Source organism: Syngnathoides biaculeatus, chromosome 7 (assembly GCF_019802595.1).
Source record: "Syngnathoides biaculeatus isolate LvHL_M chromosome 7, ASM1980259v1, whole genome shotgun sequence".
NCBI classification, from domain to species: Eukaryota; Metazoa; Chordata; class Actinopteri; order Syngnathiformes; family Syngnathidae; genus Syngnathoides; species Syngnathoides biaculeatus.
In genome coordinates, this window is record NC_084646.1 from 17439697 (window position 1) to 17463532 (window position 23836).

The 23836-nt window shown below is 41.5% G+C and overlaps 2 protein-coding genes and 1 pseudogene across 4 annotated transcripts; 1 reads left to right on the top strand and 2 right to left on the bottom strand.

The window, feature by feature from the left end:
• Positions 1 to 3907: 3907 nt before the first annotated feature.
• mpv17l2 (MPV17 mitochondrial inner membrane protein like 2) lies at positions 3908 to 9927 on the bottom strand. Of its 2 annotated transcripts, XM_061825435.1 has the most exons (6): positions 9805 to 9927; positions 9542 to 9722; positions 8067 to 8228; positions 7533 to 7609; positions 6460 to 6588; positions 3908 to 6349 (listed from the first exon to the last, which is right to left on the bottom strand). In XM_061825435.1, the coding sequence occupies exons 2-6, from the start codon at positions 9621 to 9623 to the stop codon at positions 6245 to 6247; spliced, it is 555 nt and encodes a 184-aa protein (XP_061681419.1). In that variant the 5' UTR covers positions 9624 to 9722; positions 9805 to 9927; the 3' UTR covers positions 3908 to 6244. The 2 variants fall into 2 exon arrangements, with proteins under 2 accessions (XP_061681419.1, XP_061681418.1); XM_061825434.1 differs by lacking the exon at positions 9805 to 9927 and having other exon boundaries at positions 9542 to 9734.
• rab3ab (RAB3A, member RAS oncogene family, b) lies at positions 9880 to 22951 on the top strand. 2 transcript variants are annotated; one of them, XM_061825437.1, is made up of 5 exons: positions 9880 to 10014; positions 16834 to 17058; positions 18934 to 19052; positions 19333 to 19457; positions 21745 to 22951. In XM_061825437.1, exons 2-5 carry the CDS (start codon positions 16834 to 16836, stop codon positions 21933 to 21935), a joined length of 660 nt encoding a protein of 219 aa, XP_061681421.1. In that variant the 5' UTR covers positions 9880 to 10014; the 3' UTR covers positions 21936 to 22951. The 2 variants fall into 2 exon arrangements, with proteins under 2 accessions (XP_061681421.1, XP_061681420.1); XM_061825436.1 differs by lacking the exon at positions 9880 to 10014 and adding an exon at positions 11127 to 11320 and having other exon boundaries at positions 21745 to 22948.
• Positions 14294 to 14412, bottom strand: LOC133504155 (5S ribosomal RNA; annotated as a pseudogene).
• Positions 22952 to 23836: the final 885 nt, after the last annotated feature.

A 23836-nucleotide genomic window follows, 5' to 3' on the forward strand; every position in this document is an offset into this window, starting at 1 on the left:
CACCATGAGTGCAAGCGCGACGATGATGCAGAAGATGGTGATGACGGCCACAAGGCCAGGGTTTCCTCTCAAGTCATCCTTGCCAAAGTCCTGAGGGTGAGCTGAGGGGGACAAATTCAGAAATGGGATCATTTGGGCTATTTTCTGTTCCTTTATAAGGCAAGGACCCATTTTGGGGTGAACGTCACTCAAAACAAATGTCATACGTGAGGCAACAAAATGGAATGAAGGCAATCATGTAATAATGAATTTGTCATATTTAGATCTAAAACAAAACTGGCTTCACAATTCTGACGTTCGGGGTTGGTTTTACTTTCATATATTGGCTGGCGACCAGTTCAGGGTGCACCCCTCTCGGCCAAAGATAGTTGGGATGCTCCAGCATCAAGGGAGGATTAGTGGTATACAAAATGGATGGATGGATGGATGTTTTCAACACAAATATGGCTGTAACAGTAAATACTTGTGCCATGAGTGATAAGCGTATCATTGATGTCTTGACGGACCAGGCTGACCTTGGCCGGTATTGTTTGGGTGAGGTGTGACGTCAGTTGAGGCTGCTGCTGCTGCTGCTGAGATTGTCGATAAAAGTGATGTTGTGTCTTTGGAAGTCCGCCCGGTAAGCGCAGTGACAAGCTCACGTGTACCGTTGGTTGTTGACGGAGGCCACGCTGATGCCTGTAATGTCCCTTCACGGGTGGCCGGTCGCAGCTTTGTGCTGTGGCTTGTCCAACCCTCACTTTTTGTCACCGTCAAAGCGGTGATCGTTGTCATGGGCGTGTGATTAGTTTTTGAAGAGAAGGCGGAGGCTGCAAATGAATGAACACTTTTTTTTTAATTACAGTTTATGTTTCACACAGCATCATTCTGAAACGCTAACAAGTCAAAAGCTTGACAGTGGTTAAAAATATTTTACATTTCCATTTTTTTCATGTGGCAAAATGAAATTGTTGTTAGCGTACAATAAATGGAGACCGGTTCCAGTTGAGACGCCATTTTATTTTCAATTCTATGATTTTTTTTTTTTAATTGTTCAGCCGATCATACACAATCTTCACTTCTGTGGACATTGATACAACACATAGCCTGAGGAAGTCAACCAAAACATGGAGAAGTGGTTAATAACAACTAAGTTACAACATGTCCTCAAAATGTACAATAGATGTTTCTGTACTCTTATGTCATAATGAACATGTAATCACAAAATTATACAAAATGACATTTGAGCCCCTACATCTCAGAATAAAAACAACTTAATTAGAACATCTATTTATAGAACATTCCGGTCAGATTTTGGTGGGATACAAAACAATATGAATATTCAGTCTGTCACAATTTTTGCTGTTGGAAATAAAATTCCAACTTGTGTTGCTGTTCAGATTCACTTTATTGATCACCTCGTGTTTGTGTAATACTTCTACAACTATCTACACAGGTAATGAGGTAAAACTAAACTATCACTTTGATTTATATCCAGCATCTTTAACCAGTAGAAATGTGAAAGATTGACTTACTTTGGCCGATGGTCACAGTCGACAGGGCGATGAGCAGAATCAGATGCATTGCTGGTGAAATGATGGCAGCACGCGCACAGACACACACATCCTAAAGAGCAGGATGTGTGGCATGTCTGTTTGGCCAATGAGTAATCTCCGAGAAGTTTGTTCTTCAGTGTTTGAACAGTACTGTAGCCGTGTTGGCATCGTGCTCTGCAACACAAGCCTTCAGTACAGAACCTGGAACCATTCCATCCCATGATGCTCATCAATGTGATTTTATGATTCCCTTTACTCAGCACTAATTTAATAGGGAAACACGCTGTGATTTGATCCATAACAAGCGCTGTATCAAATAATGTTTTTATACAGTTGGTGTTAGTGGATATAAATTGTCACATATCAAAGATGTAGATATAGTACTGGATAAATTTATATTTTGATTATTGTAGTAATACAGTACTGCACCTCATCATAGCTAAACAAGATGAGTTACAACATTGTACTCATGCTGCTGTCATGTGCAAAATGTGGCTCGACATTGTCTTGATGAAATAAGAATGGACGTCCCTGAAAAATACATTCCTTAAATGGCAGCATATGCTGCTCCAAAACCAGTATGACCTGTCCTGCTCAGCATTAATGGTGCCATACAGATTGCCCATGGGCACTGTCACACTCCCATATCATAACAGATGCTGGCTTTAGAACTTTGCACCAACAACCAGGATGGTCCTATTATTCTTTGGCCCAAAGGACATGTCCGTAATTTAAAAAAAAAAAAAAAAAAAAAAAAAGTTTAAATCTGGGCGGCACAGTGACTCATGGTAAAGCGTTGGCCTCACAGTTCTGAGGTCCAGGGTTCAATCACGGAGATGCCTATGTGGAGTTTACATGTTTGCATGTTCTCTCCGTGCCTGTGTGGGTTTCCTCCGGCCACTCCGGTTTCCTCCCACATCCCAAAAACATGCATTAATTGGACACTCTAAATTGCCCTTAGGTGGCAACCAGTTCACGGTGTACCCCGCCTCCTGCCCATTGACAGCTGGGATAGGCTCCAGCACTCCCGCAACCTTCTTGAGAGTAAGCTACAACGAATATGGATGGAAGTTTAAATGTAGACTCGGGAGACCACAGCACACTTTTCCATTTTGCATCAGTCCATGAGTTAGGAGCAGAAGTCTGCGGCGTTTTGCGGACTGTATTGCTTTTGTTTTGCATGGTAATTTTAATGAGCAATTTTAGATGTATTAACCAACTCTGTCAACAGACAATGGCTTTTTGAAGTGTTCCTGACCCAATGAGTAATTAGCCCTTATACAATGATGCCAGTTTTTTTGCCAGTACCACCTGAGGAATTAAAGGTCACAAGAATTCAATGTTGGGTTTTTGGCCTTGCCACTTACATGCAAGGATTTATCCAGATTCTCTGAATCTTTTGACAATATTATAGACAGTGAATGATGAAATCACGAATTTCCTTGCAATTTTACATGAGGAAATGTTCTGAAAACTGTTGGACTGTTTGCTGATTCAGTTTTTTCTTTTTTCTGACCTTACCCAATCTTTGCTTGTGAACAACTGAGCCTTTCGGGGATGCTCCTTTTACACACGATTATGACACTCACCTGTTTCCACTTACCTCAACACCAGTGGAATTTTCCAAACAACTGGTTTTAGAGCATTCATCAACACTTCCAGTCGTCTGTTTCCCCTCTCCCAGATACATATATATGTGTGTTTTTATCCATCCATTCGTTTTCTTTGCCGCTTATCCTCACGAGGATCGCAGGGAGTGCTGGAACCTACCCCAGCTGTTAACAGGCAGGAGGCGAGGTACACCCTGACCTGGTTGCCAGCCAATCGTAAGGCACATGGAGACAGACAACAATAGCACTCACAATCACACCTAGGGGCAATTTAGAGTGTCAAATTAATGTTGCATGTTTTTGGAGTGTGGGAGGAAACCGGAGTGCCCGGAGAAAACCCACACAGGCACAGGGAGAACATGCAAACTCCACACAGGTGGGGCCGGGATTGAACTCAGGTCCTCAGAACTGTGAGGCCAACGCTTTACGAGCTGCCCCACCATGCCGCCAATTTACAAATATCATTATTTAAATTCTGTATACATTTTTTGGGGAAACCCTGTGTATATACTGTATATTGTATATATATTTAAACAGCATTTCATCAGTGGGAAATTCAAATGTCTTTGTAGTCTATGAAATTTAGCAAATTGTATTTGTTAAATTAGTTAGCAAAAGTAATTGCAAATCATATCATGTTTTTGTTTACATTTACATCCTAACTTCATTGTAACTCGGTTGTATAGATCTCAAGTGTGGATTAACAATAAACAAGCTCTTACTCTTACAATAAGCAAAAAAATATTTAACTATTGCCAAGTCTCTAGATTATAAAAAAATGCTGTCATTTTATTCAGCTTGAAAACAAGACCATTTCGATGAAAAATCAAGCACTATTTTACACAAAATAGTAATTGCACAAAAAAAGATTTGTTCTCTTACAAGCATGACAACCATGCCAGACTGAAAACAAGAGATTGAAGCACTAAACACTACGGCGTGCAAAACGTCAAATCAGATAAGGTTCACACACACAAACACGGACAAACGTGACGAGCCACATGAAACCAATAAAACAAGCGCCTTCACGCAGACTTTTTTCACTGCCCGCTTAGCAAAAAAAAGTAAAAAAAAAATATTGAATTTGGACCAATCATGAGACAAAACAAGGTCAAAAATACAATTAAGAAAAACATATTTGAACACCCTGCTATATTGCAAGTTCTCCCACTTAGAAATCATGGAGGGGTGTGAAATTTTCATTGTAGGTGCATGTCCACTGTGAGAGAGAATCTAAAAAGAAAAATCCAGAAATCGCAATGTATGATTTTTTTTAACGATTTATTTATGTGGTACAGCTGCGAATAAGTATTTGAACACCTCAGAAAACCAATGTTAATATTTGGTAAAGTAGCCTTTGTTTGCAATTAGAGATCAAACGTTTCCTGTACTTGTTCACCAGGTTTGCACATACTGCAGGAGGGATTCTGGCCCACTCCTCCACACAGATCTTCTCAAGATCAATCATGTTTCTGCCCTGTCTCTGAGAAACACGGAGTTTCAGCTCCCTCCAAAGATTTTCTATTGGGTTTAGGTCTGGAGACTGTCTAGCCCACGCCAGAACCTCGATATGCTTCTTATGGAGCCACTCCTTTGTTTACCTGGAAGTGTGCTTCGGGTCATTGTCATGTTGGCACCCAGCCAAGACCCATATCCAATGCTCAGACTGAAAAAAAAGGTTCTTCCCCAAAATCTCACAATACATGGCTATGGTCATCCTTTCCTGAATATAGTGCAGTCATCCTGTCCCATGTGCAGAAAAATGATGCTACCAACCCCATGCTTCACAGTTGGGATGGTGTTCTTGAGATGCAACTCATCCTTCATCTTCCTCCAAACACGGTTCGTGGAATCATGACCAAAAAGTACCAAAACTTTCTCCCATGACTCCTCTGTATCATCCAAATGGTCATTGGCAAACTTAAGACGGGCCTTGTCATGTGCTGGTTCAACCAGGGGAACCTTCCGTGCCATGCATGATTTCAAACCATGATCTCTTAGTGTATTACCAACAATCACCTTGGAAACGGTGGTCTCAGCTCTTTTCAGGTCATTGACCAAGTCTTGTCGTGTAGTCCTGGGCTCATTCCTCACCTTTCTAAGGATCATTGAGACCCCAAGAGGTGATATCCTGCACGGGACTCCACTCCGATTGAGATTGACCATCATGTTTAGCTTCTTCCATTTTCTAATGATTGCTCCAACAATGGCCCTTTTTTCACCAAGCTGCTTGGCAATTTCTCTGTAACCCTTTCCAGCCATGTGGAGTTGTACAATTTTGTCTCTGGTGTCTTTGGACAGCTCTTTGGTCTTGGCCATGTTACAAGTTTGAGTCTTACTACTTGTATGGGGTGGACAGGTGTCTTTATGCAGCTCATGACCTCACACAGGTGCATCTGATTCAGGATAATAAATGGAGTGGAGGTGGACTTTTAAAGGTGGACAAACACCTCTTTGAGGGTCAGGACTCTGATTGACAGGTGTTCAAATACTTATTTGCAGCTGTATCACACAAACAAATCGTTAAAAAAAATTATACATTGTGATTTCTGTATTTTTCTTTTTAGATTATCTCTCACACATTGGACATGCACCGAAGATAAAAATTTCAGACCCCTCCATGATTTCTAGGTGAGAGAACTTGCAATAAAGCAGGGTGTTCAAATACTTATTTCCTTCACTGTAACTAATGACAGTGTCACACACCCAAATGGGTGCAGGGCTTGCATGGAAAATCACTGTGGACGTCGCCTATTTCATTGGGTCATCGGGGAAATTAATCACCTCTCATTTTTAACTGATTGTACATTCCATAAAATAAAACATGCCAAACTTTGTGTTTGGCGATACTCAATCAGGAATAAGTCATGTTGGCAATGTAGCAGTCTTGGCGTGCACCCGCATTAATGAGCTGGGGAGAGTTTTTGGGCTAAAGAGTTTTTTTTGGGGGTGTCAGCACAAACGTGGGACACAGGGCACAGGGTCTGAATACTACGACCAATAAAGTTAACATAGATGGAAGAACGGCATCGCGACACAATCACTTCCAACGTCCCCGTGCAACAGGTTTGAAAAAGTGCATTTTGGGAAGAGTAGCTTTCACCATCCACTGCTTTCCTCCCGAGGTTTGGATGGTGAAAGAGCTTTCTGCTGCACATCTGACAAACTGCTCTCTGGAAGCAGGTCTGTGGGCTGACTGTCATCCTGCAACACAAGCATACGCCCCAAAACTAAACAAAAGTACATTTCTCATGCTCAAACAATGAGGACTATGAACGAGAAAGTCCCTTTAAGGCCCTGCGAGGGCAACTTACTCTGTGTTTGAGATAGGAGAGGTAGGTGTCCCACCCCAAAGTGACGATGTTGACATAGACGACACGGAATTTCGGGGAGAGGAAATAAAAGTTCATCATTTGAGCTGCAGGCCAAACGCACCAGTCAGCCTGTCAGCGGGAGGAGGGACACAGATCAGCATGAACAAACTACAGAAGATGAGACATCACAAACCTTGTTAAAGATCCACGTTAAAAGTCAAATGTTGGTACACACAATCACATGGAGGCTCACTTTGCTACATTAGTCACTCCTAGCTGAGAAAATGTCCAAGTTTTCATCTTACCATGGGAACTCCTGGGGACTAATGGGAGTAAACCAGGAATTTAAAATATTGAAGGTTGGTTCTTAATATCGAGCTTAATCATCGCCGGGAATCCTGACTAAAACGAGATTTCGGATCAAATAAGATTCCTTTCCATGAAATTCCCCTTAAATCACAGTTAATCCATATAAATCTCTTAATAAGCACTTAGAAGACAGCATCTTAACCTCTCATGGAAATTAACCATAAACTATCCAGAGATGATCCAGCCCTTTGCAGCCCTACCGACAATTGCAAAAAAAAAAAAAGGACGACCACAACTTTTTTTTTAATGTGGTACTAAAGTGAATTTTTAACCTTCTTGCAAAAAAAAAAACATTTAGCCATGAACGGTTAAAGAACACCATAATGCACACACCTCATTTAGTTTGTGAGCTCACGTTAACATTAACTAAATAGTTGAGCTAACAACAATGTGCAGTTAAATATTTGAGCAGACCAAACCTTAACTGACAGTTATACATGTGCAAGCCTCAAATTAAGCAGTCTGCCATTGCAGTACAAATTGAACATTCATCTTCCGTACTGCATTTCTAGGTTTACGGGTGTTGTGGTGCCTAACCCAGCTATATTCGGGCAAGAAACAGGGCCCACCCTGAACTGAAAATTGCCTCCAAGCTACATTGGAGTGCTTGTGCTTGGACTACAACACCAAGAACACAAACAAAACTAAACTCACTTGTCACGTTTCTATAGACTCATGGTGACCCTACAAGCATGTGCACTTACTTTATAAAATTCCCAGAATTTATCTTTAAACTCTTCCCATCCGTGAGATATGGAGCGTCCCTCCATGACCCCCATTCCTGCAATAGACACAGTTGTGAATCAGTCAGACGTGCGTAAGCGGGGCACTTCATCACGACAAGCTCGAGATAAGTTGCATGTTAGTGGTGAGCACAACTCTTGTAAAACATTGAAAGGCGGCACCAAACAAAGCATCAATCTCATCTATCACGCACAACCTTTGAACTATTTCTGATATGAAAACATACCGTCTTTTGTTTAACCTCACCCACATCAAGACCTTTGACCCTGTACTCACCTGTTTTGCAAGTCAGAATATTCTTGAGAAACAGTAATGCAGTACAAGACATTTATGATACACTTGAAAGGAATGCACAATAATTACTACTTGTTGTTAATAAATGGCCAGCAGTTGCCAGATTGGGTTGGGGGACAGGACCCTGGTGGCATAGCAAAGCATAACCTCTAAATGGTGCAAAATGGCTGCATAGCAAAACAACACGGGAATTTCCCCACCTAAAAAGTACCACATGCCAAGTGTTGGGGATGCTATCATCTGATCCACCAGAACCTTCTTGACCACTGTGTTTAGAGCATATCCCACAAATCTTCGGTCGAGCCATGTGTACCAAAAGTGCAGCACTGGACCCATGGAGCACCCTACCACAAACATACGACCTTTTGGGAACAAGAAAGGACAAAAAAAAAATGTTACTGTTGAGTTTTGCATATAAAGTTTAACAACAGCTCACTTATTTTTTATTTTCTTTTACAAAAACTTTCACAAAGATTTATATTTTGAGAGCCTTTATTCTGTATTGATCGTGGTATTAACGTCACTCAACTAATGTAGTTCCTTGAGAGCAGATGATAAATTACCATAATTTCTCATATATAATATACACTCAAGTATATTGTGCCACCCCCCCCCAATTTACTCCAAACATCAGGGAAAAAATTTCCATGTATATGCACAACCATGACTTTCTATGCATAGATACATTTACAGTATCCAATGTGATGCTGTCTATACTATGGAGTGATCTATTTCTTATATCCATCCATCAATTTTCTGAACGGCTTATCCTCACAAGGGTCGCGGGAGTGCTGGAGCCTATCCCAGCTATCTTCAGACAGGAGGGCGATACATCCTGAACTGGTTGCCGGCCAATCGCAGGTCACATCAAAACAAACAAGCATTGCCACTCACAATCATAACTAGGGACAATTTAGAGTCTCCAATGAATGGAGGTTTTTGGGATGTGGAATGAAACGGGAGAGTCCGGAGAAAACCCACACAGGCACAGGGAGAACATGCAAAAACCACACAGGCGGGACCGGGATTTGAACCCAGGTCCTCAGAGGTTTAACAGCATGATAAACACGTGATGTTGTGGCGCACTACACAAATGTGGATAGGACATTTTTATACCTTGACCCACATTGCCTAAGATGTAATATGACACACTTATTCCCATTCAGGATTGATATTGGGTCATGAAACCTCTTCGCCAATGTGACATCCACTGATGAAGAAAGTAGCGACTGGACATTGGATTTAAGAATTTCCCCTTTTTGGGAATAAAATGTGTGTAATATTCCATCCATTTTCCTTACCGGTGTCGCAGGCGTGCTGGCGCCTATCTCACCCTATGACTTTGGGCAAGAAGCAGTGTACTTAATAAAATTCAAAATTGTAATGTTGATAAGAATTGAATATTTTGATATCCATAGTGTTTCAAACCCCTTTCCCGCAGTAACAGTGTATCATAGAAAGGAAAAAGCCACTATAAGTTTAGTCACTTTACTAGCATTAGAACACCCCTTTCCACATCCAATGTGGCGAACTCGTAGACGTATACGAACGGGACGACTGTCTCAATGAGGCATCTAGATGCGCCCGCATCATTAACCCGTCAGCCTGAGCCCGAGTTTATTCGTTAACCACACCTTCAAATCCAGTGTGGGTGGCTTTCCCCTTATCTTCTCACCTGTCCTGTTCCAGTCTCGAATCCTGTTCGGGTTTTTTCGCGTTTCCCGGCTCTGCTGAATCAAGTCACCCAGCGCCAGCATGCCTCCTCCGCTCACCGTGTTCGTGAGCAGCAGGTAACGGCCCTGGAACAGCCGCCGCCACGAGGAGAACCGTATGCGGACCACAAACTCTTTGCCCGCCTGGGGAAGCATAACGTCCAGACTATAGAAAACACTGTCATCTAAAAACTTCGTTTTTCGGGGAGAAACGGGTTTGACGTACAGAACTCTCACTCCGTTCCTCAATGACAAGACGTAACAGGAAGACGGGTGATTCGAAACAAACAGAGGAAAATATTCAAGAAAGAAGAAAGCAAATGTTCGAGCGCCGTCTGCTGTAGTGGAGGAATGCAGTTTTCACATAAGCGCCGAATGCCACAGTACAGTAGAGTGCAGTGCGCTCGATTTACGACCGAGCTTTGATCCAACGAAGGTGACGTACATCAATTTTATTTCGGAAGGTGTCGTCGTCGGTCACAAAGCTACGCGAAAACAGTAACGAAGTCATAATTATAGTAAATAATTGGATGGAAAAGACATTTATGCCATAAGCTGTTTTTGTTCACTGGTGCGACACCTGAATTTACCTCTGGCGATCAATTGAGCTTATTTTAAACATAACATAATAGAAGGTTAACTGAAAAATACGTATGGACCATCGATAAGAACTATAAAAATGAGACGTAAAAGAATAACGGGGGCGGCGCAGCTGGTAAAGCGTTAGCCTCACAGTTTTGACGTCCCGGGTTCAATCCCGGACACGCCTCTGTGGAGTTTGAATGTTTGGGTGGGTTTCCTCTGGCTACTACGGTTTCCTCCCACATCCCAAAAACATGCAACACTAATTGGACACTCTAAATTGCCCCGAGGTGTGATTGTGAGTGCGGCTGTTTGTCTCTATGTGCCCTGCGATTGGCTGGCAACCAGTTCAGGGTGTACCCCGCCTCCTGCCTGTTGACAGCTGGGATAGACTCCAGCACTCCCCGCTACCCTCGTGAGGATAAGCGGCAAAGAAAATGGATGGATGGATTGAAGAATAACGTGACGGGGCGTCATGGTGGCGCAGCTGTAGAGCGTTGGAGAACCAGGGTTCAAAGCTGCTTGTGTGGAGTTTGGATGTTCTCGCCGTGCCTGTGTGGGTTTTCTCCGTGCACTCCGGTTTCATTCCACACCCCAAAAACATGCATTCATTGGAAGACTCTAAATTGCCCATAGGTGTCATTGTGAGTTTGACTATTGTCTGTCCCCGTGTGCCCTGCGACTGGCTGGCAACCAGTTAAGGGTATACCCTGCCTCCCACCCGATTATAGCTGTCTTAGACTCCAGCACTCCCATGACACTTGTGAGGATACGTGGCTTAGAAAATGGATGGATAATAATGACAAAGAGGTTTTGGGCGTGTTCTTCCTTGGTCAACCAGGGTTTCCATCTTTGATCCGCCGTGGCGTCTTATTGTATTTAGTAGAGTTGGAAAAAATGAGGGAAACTAACAGTGCATTCAAAGTAAAAGCTTGGCGAGAAAAGGTTACAGTGGTGAAGCCGGTTGATCCGTTTACACATGATAAAATTCGGCATCTCTATTGATATTTTGTTGAAAAAAAATCACATTCAGTCATCACACATATCACATTTTTAGGTCTACGTCCACGCATTTATTTTGAAAGTGCAAACGGAATTTAAATTGTGGTGGTGTCAGATGCAAGACGCGGTGGACAGCAGCCGGACAGATATCTCCAAAGGTGGGGTCTTGTTGCTAGAATTTAAACTGTATAATGCTTTTTCACCTTTAAAAAAAAAAAAAACATCCCTCTTCAATTTATTACATTGACGAAGAATATATTGAATTCCCTTGCAAACAACAAATACGAGGCGTGAAATGCCACGCTCATAAAATATTGGCGTTTCAGCAGAATGTTTTAAAAAGCGTTCTTATTTAATTATTGTAATCTCAACGTCTTTATTCGTCGCGGCTTCGGGTGCGTTCTGGTTATTGTGTTTGGAGATGATGCAAGGCATCTCGCACGCAAATGCGTTTCTCTGTCGGATGCTACCAATCGACTTAATGGACCCTAATTGATCTGCGGGCACAAAGGAAATAGTGAATCACCACACATTCTAGTTTTGTAATCATTCCCATGCTTTTGTGCATTTACTGTTTTAATGCTGTTTGGTGCGATATAACATGGTCATTTTAAATGAAGCATTGCCTGTGATAAGATGGAACATTTGTTTCTAAACCAATCACATGGCGTCGCATTAACGAGAGCAGTGTCTTAATGGGGGGAAAAAACAACATAAATACATACATTTTAAAAAAATGCATTTTAAAACAGACACAGGTCACATAGACAAAGGTTAGTTTCACACATGCTGAATGGGAGTCATCTGGTTGTTATCTGTGTATTTTCTATAGCGCTTGTTCTCTTAAAGGTCAGGGTTGCTTGAGGGTACATGTTAAAAAAAAATTAATGTACACATTCACACTTAGAAGCATTTGAAACTCTTTAGTGAAGCTAACATGCATGTGTTTGGGAGGATGGAGCAAGCCGCAGTATCTTGAAAAAACCAGGGCCAGCGAGGCCAACTTTACAAAGGAAAAGGAGAGTTTTGAACCTTCAACTTCAGAACTGCATGGTAGATTTTATAACCGGTCAAAATGCACTCATTGATTATTAGTAGTAGTATGATGTCGTGTTCCATTCCATTTGTTTGCTGATTGGCTGATGTTCTCCACATGAGCCCTGAAATTAACTGGCGACCATTCGAAGGTCCAGGTTTTGCCCAATCTTATCTGGGATATGCTCCAGTATCTTGGGGTCTTGCTCACGAGTGAGGGAAGAATGAAGCGGGAGATCGACAGACGGATCGGTGCAGCGTCTGCAGTGATGCGGACTTTGTATTGGTCCCGATGGTAAAGAAGGAACTAAGCCAAAAGATCCCGAGATCCCGGATACAAGCGGCCGAAATAAGTTTCCTTCGTAGCGTGGCCGGGCTCTCCCTTAGAGACAGGCTGAGAAGCTCGGTCATCTGGGAGGGGCTCAGTGTTGAGCCGCTGCTCCTCCGCATTGAGAGGACCCAGATGAGGTGGCTGGGGCATCTGATTCGGATGCCTCCCAGACGCCTCCCTGGTGAGGTGTTCCAGGTGTGTCCCACTGGAAAGAGACCCCTGGGATGACCCAGGACATGCTGGAGAGACTATGTCTCTCGGTTGGTCTAGGAATGCCTCGGGATCCCTCCGGAAGTCTGGGTATCCCTGGTGAAGCTACTTCCCCCGCGACCCGACCCGGAGAAGCGGTAGAAGATGGATGGATGGATACTCCAGGCTCCCCGTGACGCTGATAAGGATGAGCAGCATAGAAAAAGGATGGAGATATATATATATATATATATATATATATATATATATACTGTTTATACATCTTTATACAATTTGCCTCCCATTAGTTTTAACAACAACAAAAAAGAATGTAACGTGATCCATTTTTGATCAATTACACATAACAGTTTATCATCCTGTTTTAAAAACAAGGAACATGAGAATACAATGCAGAAATTTAAGCCCGATATTTCCATTCCTGTTTTCATTCACTGGCTTTCAACAACCTGCTCCGCTCTTTTGTCCTAGCTTCTTCGCTTTTCTGTTTGCTGTGCAGAAAAGGGGGGGGGGGGATGAAGCGGTGCTATTTATATCTTCCTCCTCCTCCTCAACTGTATCCACGCGCTTCCTAGAAAAAGAGGCGCGTGATTGGAGGGGATTGTGAGGACAAGATGCTGCATTACTGTGGATAACAGGATCTTCATAGTTACATCACCAATGGTCATGTGATAAGCCACGTTTGAATTTTCATTGAGAAGATTGCAAAGGAAAGTATTGATGCAGGATGGACCCCACCCCTTGTTCACAGTCAACTGGGGTAGGTTCGAGCTCACTTGTTGCCCTAATGAGGAGATGCGCTATAGAAATTGGATGGATGGATGGTCACATGACCTGGAGGTGTAAAGTAGCATCTTGAAAACTGCTTGAGTTCTACACTGGATTCTGGGCTCGGGTTGCACTTGGGAGGTCACCGTCATGGGTCTCGGCTGGTTTCTCAAGTGGCGTAGTAATCTGGCTGAGGTTGAACTGCCATTCTACGGAGAGGCAGCCAACACTGATGAATTAAATGAGCATGAATAGGTGGCAGCAGCACTTAGGTCCAGATGAGTCCTGCTCGTGAATCCTCTTTAGTTGACAGTTTTAAGGGAGCACCTAGTGTTGTCATCTTCACCCAGGACAGAAAGTCCTTTTCATGAGCAAACTACTGAAAACACAAACATAGGCAGAACATTGCAGTAGTGGTGAGCAAGTCTGCCCAACTGAGGCTCAATTTTTGGAAATCTCTGTTCCAGCCTTGCTGTGTGGAGGTCCAAAACGTGCATGTTAGGTTCATTGAAAACTCTAAATTGGAGTCAACAGTTTGTTGTCTATATGTGCCCTGCCTGCGTCTGGCAACCAGTCCAGTGTTTTCCGTCACCCTCATACAAAGTCAACTGCGATAGACTCCAGCTCACCCACCTAAATTTTCTCCCTTTTACTTCTTCTTTTCCTTTTGGCTTGTCCCGTTAGGGGTTGCCGCAGTGTCTCATCTCAGATGAACACATATTTGTTTGGCACAGTTTTACACCGGATGCCCTTCCTGAGGCAACCACTCTGCATTTTAGCCGGGGAGAGATGCTTACAGCACCTGGTATTCCCGGGTGGTCTCCCATCCAAGTACTAACCAGGGTCAAACCCGCTTAGCTTCCTAGATCTGACGAGATCAGGCGTTCTCAGGGTAGCATGGCCGTAAGCAAATTGTCTCCCTTTACTAAAGTCATTTTTTTTTGGTTTTACAGGATTTGAAATGAAACTGTCAGAATGTTCCCAAAGGTGCAATGTGAACAGCCCAATAAAGCTAAACAAAAGATGTAGCCTTTTATTTTTTATTTTGACAAAATGCTACATATTTGGGAAAATATTTGGTTCTTTTTTGTTGCCCTCCACTTCTGTTTACTTGCATTTCGTGCCTGTATACTTCTAGGACATATTTAGTAAAAGTAAAAAAATACCAACAATAAAGCAGAAATGGGCACTACAGTATACAAGAATTGCATAAAGACCTGCTGCGTAAATTGCAACTTGACCAAAACCAAAGACCAGTTCTCACTTACGGGTGTAGACAAAAGCTTCATTCTTACCTTTTGGGTTTGTGCTACTTCATTATTTATCCAGCATCTCTTGTGTTCCTTCATGTAAGCTGATAGCAGGGTGCAGTTATTTTGCCTTGCGATTTAGGCTCCCAGCATTCTCATATTGCACTGCAGCAAGTCAAGATAAGAGTCTAAACATAGAGCAAGCCATTGGGACTCTTAGAGTACTTTGTTGAAGTCAACATTTTCTCAAGGTCTCCAGGTTTTCACAACCCTTTTAGCCGCTCTGCCCTTGTTCTCAGTATAATGCACTGTAGAGATGTACTGTTGAGGAACATTGGGAGGTTGAAGTCTAATGATTCGTAGTGACTTGTATTAATACTCAAAATACCAGTACAGTTGCACAGGGCTGTTTTACAGTTTTTTTTTTTTTGTTTATGATGGGGTCAGTCAATTTTTAAACTGACGTTCTCCAACGACTGATTTAGTCACTTAAAAAGGTGATGTTGGAGTCATTGGTCATTATCACTAGTGGTTAGCATGCGTGCATCACACTTGGCTCTGGTTCTGGGTTTGAATCTCTGCTCTGGTCTTCCTGTTCTTGAATTGGCTTCATCCCACACTCCAAAACCATGCATCATGGGTCAGTTGAAGGATTGTCCATAGGTTTGAAAGTGGCAGTGACCACTAATAGCTGCCGTGAGCCTAATAAGGATGAGCGCCAGAGACAAACTGGTTGACAGTGCCTGGAGAAAACCCACGCAGGCATGGAGCGAACATGCAAACTCCACATAGGCAGTTCCGGGATTGAATCCACGACCTCAGAACTGTGAGGCCTACGCTTTCCAGCTGCGCCACCGTGCCACCCCTTTTCGATTTGTGTTTAGTATTATTTACTCTGGATCGCTTGGTGGTCTGGTGCACTCTGTCGAGACACTGCATTTTATTCAGATACTGTTACATAACAGCCTTTCAGTTCATAGCCTCACCTCTTCAAAAATCCCTTGATGCAGTTCATTTTGAAACTCGAACTCTTGGTTTCACTTGACGAGGATCTCTTATTTCACATTCTTTATGTATTGATCGCCTTTTTGCACTATTTACTGTTTTTCAAACACTTTTGTTTTAGCATTTAGCACATGCAGAAGATTAAGTTAATTATACCAGATTGCTACTGAGAATTAGTCACCTGGAAAGACCGCTGCTCTCCAATTAAATCCATTTTAATGAATTAATCTTTATACTCTTACAATCTCCAAGAGATACGACTGCAACCATTGACCGGGGAGCACATTACTTTTGCATTGCATTGAGATTAATACAGGTATACAGTACTCTAATAATTGTTTTGGATCACATGATTACTATTTGGCTGTCTATCTTTTCAAATTTGATTGATTGAGTGATTAGAGTAAAACTAATTGTGGTCTCAACTGTAAACTTGGTGGGGGGTGCATTTTTTGCTTGTAATTAATATTGGTGACTCGCCAAAAAGACAGAACTCCAAACCCTCCTTTAAAGGACAAAAAGACCATCAGGCCTACCAGCAGACCCTCTTCTCCCTCCTTACAACAAAGAGAACTCAACGAGCCAGATCCTCTACTGGTTACAGCGATCAAAAGACAGAAGGTCTGGACTAACTCTTTTGCCAATAGCTTGATAAATCATATTTGCAAGCCACTGACTGGTGGATCAAAGAGAACGCATCACTCTGCAGTCTCCGTTAAGTACAACAAAAGACTCCTGTGATGAGACACAGAAAAGCCTTATCTTCAGTAACTGAATAGTGAAGCAAGAGCACCCGAAGAGGCGAATCTTGGGACTGACAAACGTGATGCAAAGCCTTTGCTCAAATTTTAAACTAACTAAAACTTGTGTGAGTGTTGGAAGGTCTCAGCCCGCCTCTGGTTCTTTAGCTCTAGTTCTAGTTTCGATCTAAAGAGTTCGTGCCAGAGCTGATCCCTGATCCAGTTCCACCTACATCTTAAACTACTCTGCCTACTACCTGTAATATCAACTCCCTATGAAGAAATATGACAGGATCACAAAAGTTCACTTTCCACTCCTCCATCTCTGACTGCAGATGGCATCAGCCACAGCGACCTACGGACAAAAGGAGTCCTCAGACCAGAACTTTGACTATATGTTCAAGATCCTAATCATCGGCAACAGCAGTGTGGGAAAAACCTCCTTCTTGTTCCGTTACGCCGATGACTCCTTCACCCCCGCCTTTGTCAGTACGGTGGGCATCGACTTCAAGGTGAAGACCATCTACAGGAATGATAAGAGGATCAAACTGCAGATCTGGGTAAGTCATTTGAACGCAATTAAGAAAACTTAATTTTCACAGTTCAATGCAAAAAGTGATTATATTCTCTCATATACTGTAATATATTGATTCACCACACTGAAATTTTGCACCACTTATCCATCCATCCATTTTCTTTGCCGCTTATCCTCACGAAGGTCACGGGGAGTGCTGGAGCCTATCCCAGCAGTAAACAGGCAGGAGGCAGGGCACACCCAGAACAGGTTGCCAGTGCCAGTCAATAACAGGGCACATACAGACAGCCACACTCACAATCACACCAAGGTGGAAATTTAGTGTGTCCAATAAATGTTGCATGTTTTTGAGATGTGGGAAGAAACCGGAGTGCCCGGAGAAAACCCACGCAGGGACTGGGAGAACATGCAAACCCCACAGAGGCGGGGCTGGGATCGTAGCCGGGTCCTCAGAACTGAGAGACCAACGCTTGACCAGCTGAGCCCCCATGTTGCCCTTTCACGAGTTAATTTTTTTAAAATTATTTTGATACAACAACAATATCCCAAAATTTACATTCTGAAGCTTTTTCGTGTATTAGACAAGAAACAATCAAAATTATTTTAAAAAACAAAATGTCCAAAAAGTTATCCTGCTTAATGCATGGTGTGTCTAAGAGTGTAGTTCTTTATATACTGTATATGTGCCCTGTGATTGGCTGGCAACCGGTCCAGGGTGTACCCCACCCACCTCTCACCCCAAAGTCAGCTGGGAAAGACTCCAGGTCAACTTCAACCTTAATGAGGAAAAACTGCACAGAAGATTGATTGATTGATTGTTGAACTTTGTTGCTTACTCTTTTACATAAGCAGCTCTGGGTTATACGTATACACGTTTTCTTGAATGTAAGTAAGCATCTAGTTTGTGCCTGTATGTTTGCATCTGATAGCCTTTTTTTTTTTAAATCTGTCCTCCAGCTATGAAGATAAATCAGCCAGTCAGAAAAAGAGTGTAGGGTGACCGGTGCTGATCTCCCCCTCCTTCTTTACCAGACATCAGAGAAAATATAGTACCCTTTGTTACATTCACACACACACAGACATCCAAAATCCCATCCCCCATTTCCACAACGCTCTCGATCTAGTCACACAAAGAATGTATTTTGAGCTCAAATTCTCTTACCCACCTATAACATCTCAAATACATACTGGATCTTCTAGGTCACCATCTTTTTTTTTTTTTTTTTTCCAGTAAAACACAGCATAAATTTATTCAGGGCAGGAATTATAAAATGAAGTAATACAATTTACTAGCAAGTTCTACACCAATGTGACACTCCATCAATGAAAATAATCTCATTTGAATGTACCGTAATATTTTCTCCACTTTTATATAGGGCACTCATGGTGAGTCATGGTCTCCTGCTTATGTAACAATACTCAGTGCTACCTACACTGACATTTTAGTCATATAAATGATTCTACAAGCACAATGAGTGGCTAGAAAGACGTTTAAAATGTATCAGCACTGCAGCTATAAGTACTGTAGACGTTTTTGTATTTGTGACCTCTCTGAGCGGGAAAGTGCGTGATGAGAAAACACAATTTATGCATGCTAATGTATGGATTGCTTAGATCATGTTTCACCATTGACGGGCTCTTACATAAGTAGCATTACAATATGCAAATTATATTGCAGATTGCGAGTGTTTACCCAGAGATGAATAAGTGATCTGTTGCAGGGTGAAAATGTTGACGTCACAAGACCTGCCAAGTTTTGATGTAACATTGTACTATATGTAACTAGCCTACAACTGTAAAAATGAGGTAATCACTGAAAGAATAGGAAGTGGCTCTGTATTGAAAAAAAAAAAAAAAATCAAGTCAACAGGCTTGTTCTACTATTTTCTTTGATTTGAAGGACACAGCGGGTCAGGAGCGTTACCGCACCATCACGACGGCTTACTACCGAGGTGCCATGGGCTTCATCCTCATGTATGATATCACTAACGAGGAATCCTTCAATGCTGTCCAAGATTGGTATGTTGAAGCCAAGTACTGAGATAGTTTGACCTACACCTCAAGAAATTGAAGTCATTGATAGTCCACTTAATAATGCTTTAATTAGTACAGTCATGATGGAGAATGAGATGGTGTTTTTTTTTTTAATTTTATATATATGTATATATATATATATATATATAATTGTTGGATGGAGGAAAACTGTCAAGAAACAAAAAGAAAATCATTTTTAATGGCTATTCCAATGTTAGAGTTTAGGTTTCCTTCACACAGCATCACAAGTGCGTTTTTCTCGTAGGTCCACTCAAATTAAGACTTACTCATGGGACAATGCCCAGGTGCTGCTGGTTGGAAATAAATGTGATATGGATGATGAGCGCATGGTGAGTGGCGACAGAGGCCGGCAGCTGTCTGAACATCTCGGTGAGTACTAGACTTTACAATAGTGGGACTTTTGAGGCCGATCAATTAATAAAAAAGAAAAAAAAAACAAACATCCGATCACAAGATGGAGCAAAGTGTGAATTTAAATGATTTTGTCTATTTATTGTATATACCGTAATTCCCGGCCTGCAGCGTGCACCTGGTCATAAGCCACGGTACACACGCTAGCGCGGCACTTGCATTAGGCCAACGCTAGTGTTAAACTCTTTCTGTGTACTGAGGCTTATAACCAGGTGCGCTAGCGCCGCATCACACATAAACCGCGGAGTTGAAAGTGTACAGGCCGGAAATTACGGTACTTGTATCTTCTGTCATCCAGTGACTCCCAACTAGTGTGTAGTGTCAAGGTAGTCTGCCTTGAGCAGTCTTCAGGTGTCCCATGGGAAATTCTCACTCAAATTTTATTTAACTCTCAAAAGAAATAAATAATATATCTTTCTTCCGCCATTTATGCCAGTGTAGCATATTGACAGAACAAAAAATGTTTTTTTATTAGATGACAGGAAGTACTGTATGTACCCATAACTGCCTACTTTTTGTGACATTTTTGTTTGTTGGTGTGCCGTGATATTTTTAATTGTAAAATATGTGCCTTTGCTACATAAAGGTTGGAAATCTGCGCTCTAGTCTGATCGTGTACTCTAATCAGTCAGCTAAAACCAACATGGCAGAAATAATGGGAGCTAACCGACTGTAGTTGCAACACTTTATTGCAATGAAATTACTTTAAACACTGAAACTTTAGAGCATGATTCGACAGAACGCCAGCATGTTTACGCACAACTGTTGGTGCTATCACTAGCTTGCTAGGCCACATAACATTATGTTGCCCACTTGCGAGCGGTGTACTATTAAAAGTATGAGAACATACCACAAGCAAGCCTAAAATAAACGTAATCTCCCGAGCACCGATGACCACCATCAACCCCCCCCCCCCCCCATTTTGTTTTTTTCAATATACATGTCGCAATGTCGTCGCCATGATAATGATTGCATCCGGTCACGTTTAGGTTGATGAGATAAAGCCCAGTGACTATAAAAGACAGGATGTGCTGGTAAAAGAATACAAGATTTTATTGCAGTAGTCTGACATAGTGCAGTCATGAAAAACCACATTTGTCTTGTAGTCTGATCCAGGCATTATGTGTTGTCTGGTTCACATCACTGACATGTTTTTTTGTTTTTTTTTTTAAATATGACCTTGCTGGTTGTCAGATATTTACAGTACTTTGTCAGAAGACACACGACAAGATTAATAATAACAGTGACGAAAGTCCTCCGGATTTTCCTGGATTCCGGATCTTTAAATTTTCATGAAAATTGTTCTGGAAAATTGAGGCAAAATTGCCTAAAATTAATCTGGATATTAGTTGACAACATTGAACGAACGTGCGTTTGAGTTTGTTTTGCTTTCAGGAGCGTAGCCATGTTTATTATATATAAAAAGGCTTGTGATTATACTATTAGTCTTACTAGATCTATATCTAAAATAGTGAGCAATGTGGTCGAGTGTATCAGTACAACGCGACGCAACAAGTTTGAGACTTAAAACGTTACAGATAAACTTCTTTAACATGTTTTGCTGTACGGTGTAGAAATTCTAGGATATATTTTCATGTATATTCTATATCAATACTATAATATGTATAATGTGGGGAAAAGGACAATTTTAGATGTCTTTTTACTGAATAGTTCACTTAATTCATTTGTCTTGAGATATGCTTACATATTTTCATGACAAATGTGATTTTGTGCCATACAGTGATAGGGTGATGGGGGGCAAAAAATTCTGGGGTTGGCCCTTGGGGAACTTATGCCCAATTTTTTTTTTTTTTTTGGTCAAGACATATTTACTTTCAGTTTCAGTTTTGTTCACAGATATTGCTAGAATGCACCAAAGCCATCCATTTTTTTCAAAAATTTCCCGAGGGTGCAGGCCCCCGGACCACCCTAGTGCTCGCATTTGTATTTTCAGGGATTTTTACGAGAGTACACTTTCATCTCTATAATAAACTAGCCTTCACGTTCAAATATCCAGTACACGATGGCAACGCGCAGAGGCAATCACTGATGGTATTGATCAGATTGGTGAATTGGGACTTTGAAGCCGATCATCATAAAATGATAATTATCGACGGATACATAGGCCGATTAAATCGGTGCAAGTGTCTCGCTAGTACACCCGTGCTATATGTTTTTGTTTTTTGTTTTTTTTTCCCCCCAAAGATGATCCCAATAAGTGATTCTCTCCTTTTCCTCCTTGCAGGTTTTGAGTTCTTCGAGGCCAGCGCCAAAGACAACATCAACGTGAAGCAGACCTTTGAGCGTCTGGTCGACATTATATGTGAAAAGATGTCTGAGAGTCTGGATGCTGGCGATCCTGCCGTCACGGGGGCCAAGCAGGGGCCTCAGCTGACAGAGCAGCCTGCTCCACCACACCAGGACTGTGCATGTTAAAAATGCCCGTCTGCTTCCTTCTTGTCCTCCACGCTCCCAGCGGCTCCAGTGTCCATCAAACTTTTCCACCAACTTTATAGCTTCCTTCTTTTGACTGAGGACCGTTGGCTGATGGTCTCGAGAACCAGCTTGTAAAAGTGTCTGAAATTATTCTCTGAGCAGACCAGTTCTTGAGGTGCACTTGTTTGCGACTCCATCTAATAGTTCAAAAATCTTTTTATTATGTTCAATCACACCACCATATTTCAGACTCTTTGCAACCTCAGGTTCGTCGGGATTATTTTATTGTTTCTCTGCGTGTGTGTCTTTAAATGGATTCGACAGCATCCATCCACCCTCAGAGTGCCATTGAAATCCTTCTGAAGTTTACAAGTTCTTTTACATTTGTTGGGATCTAGCGGACAAGAACTCAACTGTGGAGTCATGTGTGGTGTACTTGACAGGAGCCTCCTACCTAAAATCCATCTATATTCTCTTAGTTACACTGTTGGGTATGAATATGTTTGTCTCGCCTTGTATTTACATATTGTCCTGGAAGGTGTCAAGACCTGAGCTTTTTTTTTTTTTTTACATTAAAAAATATATATATATTTATTTTGCTACATTAAGCACTGGATGGAAGAACAAGATTGAGGGGAAAAAAACAGTTGAGGAAATTACATTTTATTTATTTCAGATGTAAAGATGATTATTGTGCAATACATATATACAGGTGGGCATTTCTCAAAATAAACTTTAAAAGATATGATGTTCTATGAAGCTATACTGTATATCTATCAGGTCTATGTTGTGAAGTTTGTGTGGATGATTTGTGTGTGATGAACTCCTTAAGTCGGTGCCCCTGTTGATTTGGTCTCAGGCAGCTTTGCTGAGATTTTGCCAAATCACGCGACAAAGCAGCCCTTGAATTACCGATAAAAGCTACACTTTCCATCATCCAGTTCAAATACCACTTCTATTCAAACAATTTTAATGATTTAATATTCAGCGCCATTGCATTTAGCTAATACTATACCAGACCTTCAAATGATCTTCAAAATATCATTGTAACATTTTAATGCTGTTGAAAGCAATCACAGTGGATTAAATACCTTACAGTCACAGAATAGTAAAGATAATATACTGTATCATGTCAGTCATATTTAATGACTTGTCTATTTCAAACCAGCTTGTTTCCATCTGGTTAAATGCTCACATAAAGGTGGGTTATAATATTTCCACATGCATTGTAATACTTCAAAAAATTCAACACTTTATATGTTGAACTTTGAAAACTATACACAGTGTTGTTGTGTTTTACATCCACACAACCTGAAATTCGTTTTTTTTCATAGTATATTAAAGCTTTTCCAAGTGACCCTCAGCCCTCGCGTGAGGGTAGGCGCAAAGGATTTAGGGCAAAGCATGAAAAAATGATTAAAAACATTATTCCATCATGTCTATTTTGAGGTACATTTGTTTTACCCCTTTGTCAACATGTCACATCACAATGTTTCATTCGGAGAGCGTGCGATGCTTTTATTTTTTTAATGCTAATAAGAAAAAACAAGGAGACTACTTTTGTCCTTCTGATGGTGACTTTTTTTTTCTGAACTGTTACAAAAATGACCCAACTAGCTCCTCCAACACTACACATTGCGCAGTAAACAGCAGCATGCATTGCTGTACAATCACAACAAGTGAATTGAAAACTACTTGTACGATTCACAAGTAAATAAAACGTAAGTACAAGTAAGTACAACCCTAAGCCGTTGACAACAAAGTAAGCCACATAAAAAGTGATTAAAAAAAATGTAAAATGTTATGACTACATTTAATGTATATGCATTGCCTTTGATAGGAACATTGCTCCCGTAAACATGGCCACCAGATCGGACGTCAGTTAGCTGGGTTCTTTCAAT

What these genes read in the sequence shown, in the direction of transcription:
- rab3ab (XM_061825437.1), top strand. Translation starts at nt 16,834, where the DNA reads ATGGCATCAGCCACAGCGACCTACGGACAAAAGGAGTCCTCAGACCAG. An exon ending in GGATCAAACTGCAGATCTGG is followed by an intron (nt 17,059 to 18,933) that starts GTAAGTCATTTG and finishes TTTGATTTGAAG; the next exon opens with GACACAGCGGGTCAGGAGCG. An exon ending in GCAGCTGTCTGAACATCTCG is followed by an intron (nt 19,458 to 21,744) that starts GTGAGTACTAGA and finishes TCCTCCTTGCAG; the next exon opens with GTTTTGAGTTCTTCGAGGCC.
- mpv17l2 (XM_061825434.1), bottom strand. Translation starts at nt 9,734, where the DNA reads ATGCTTCCCCAGGCGGGCAAAGAGTTTGTGGTCCGCATACGGTTCTCC. An exon ending in TCGAGACTGGAACAGGACAG is followed by an intron (nt 8,229 to 9,541) that starts GTGAGAAGATAA and finishes TGTTCCCAAAAG; the next exon opens with GTCGTATGTTTGTGGTAGGG. An exon ending in AATTCTGGGAATTTTATAAA is followed by an intron (nt 6,589 to 7,532) that starts GTAAGTGCACAT and finishes TCCCGCTGACAG; the next exon opens with GCTGACTGGTGCGTTTGGCC.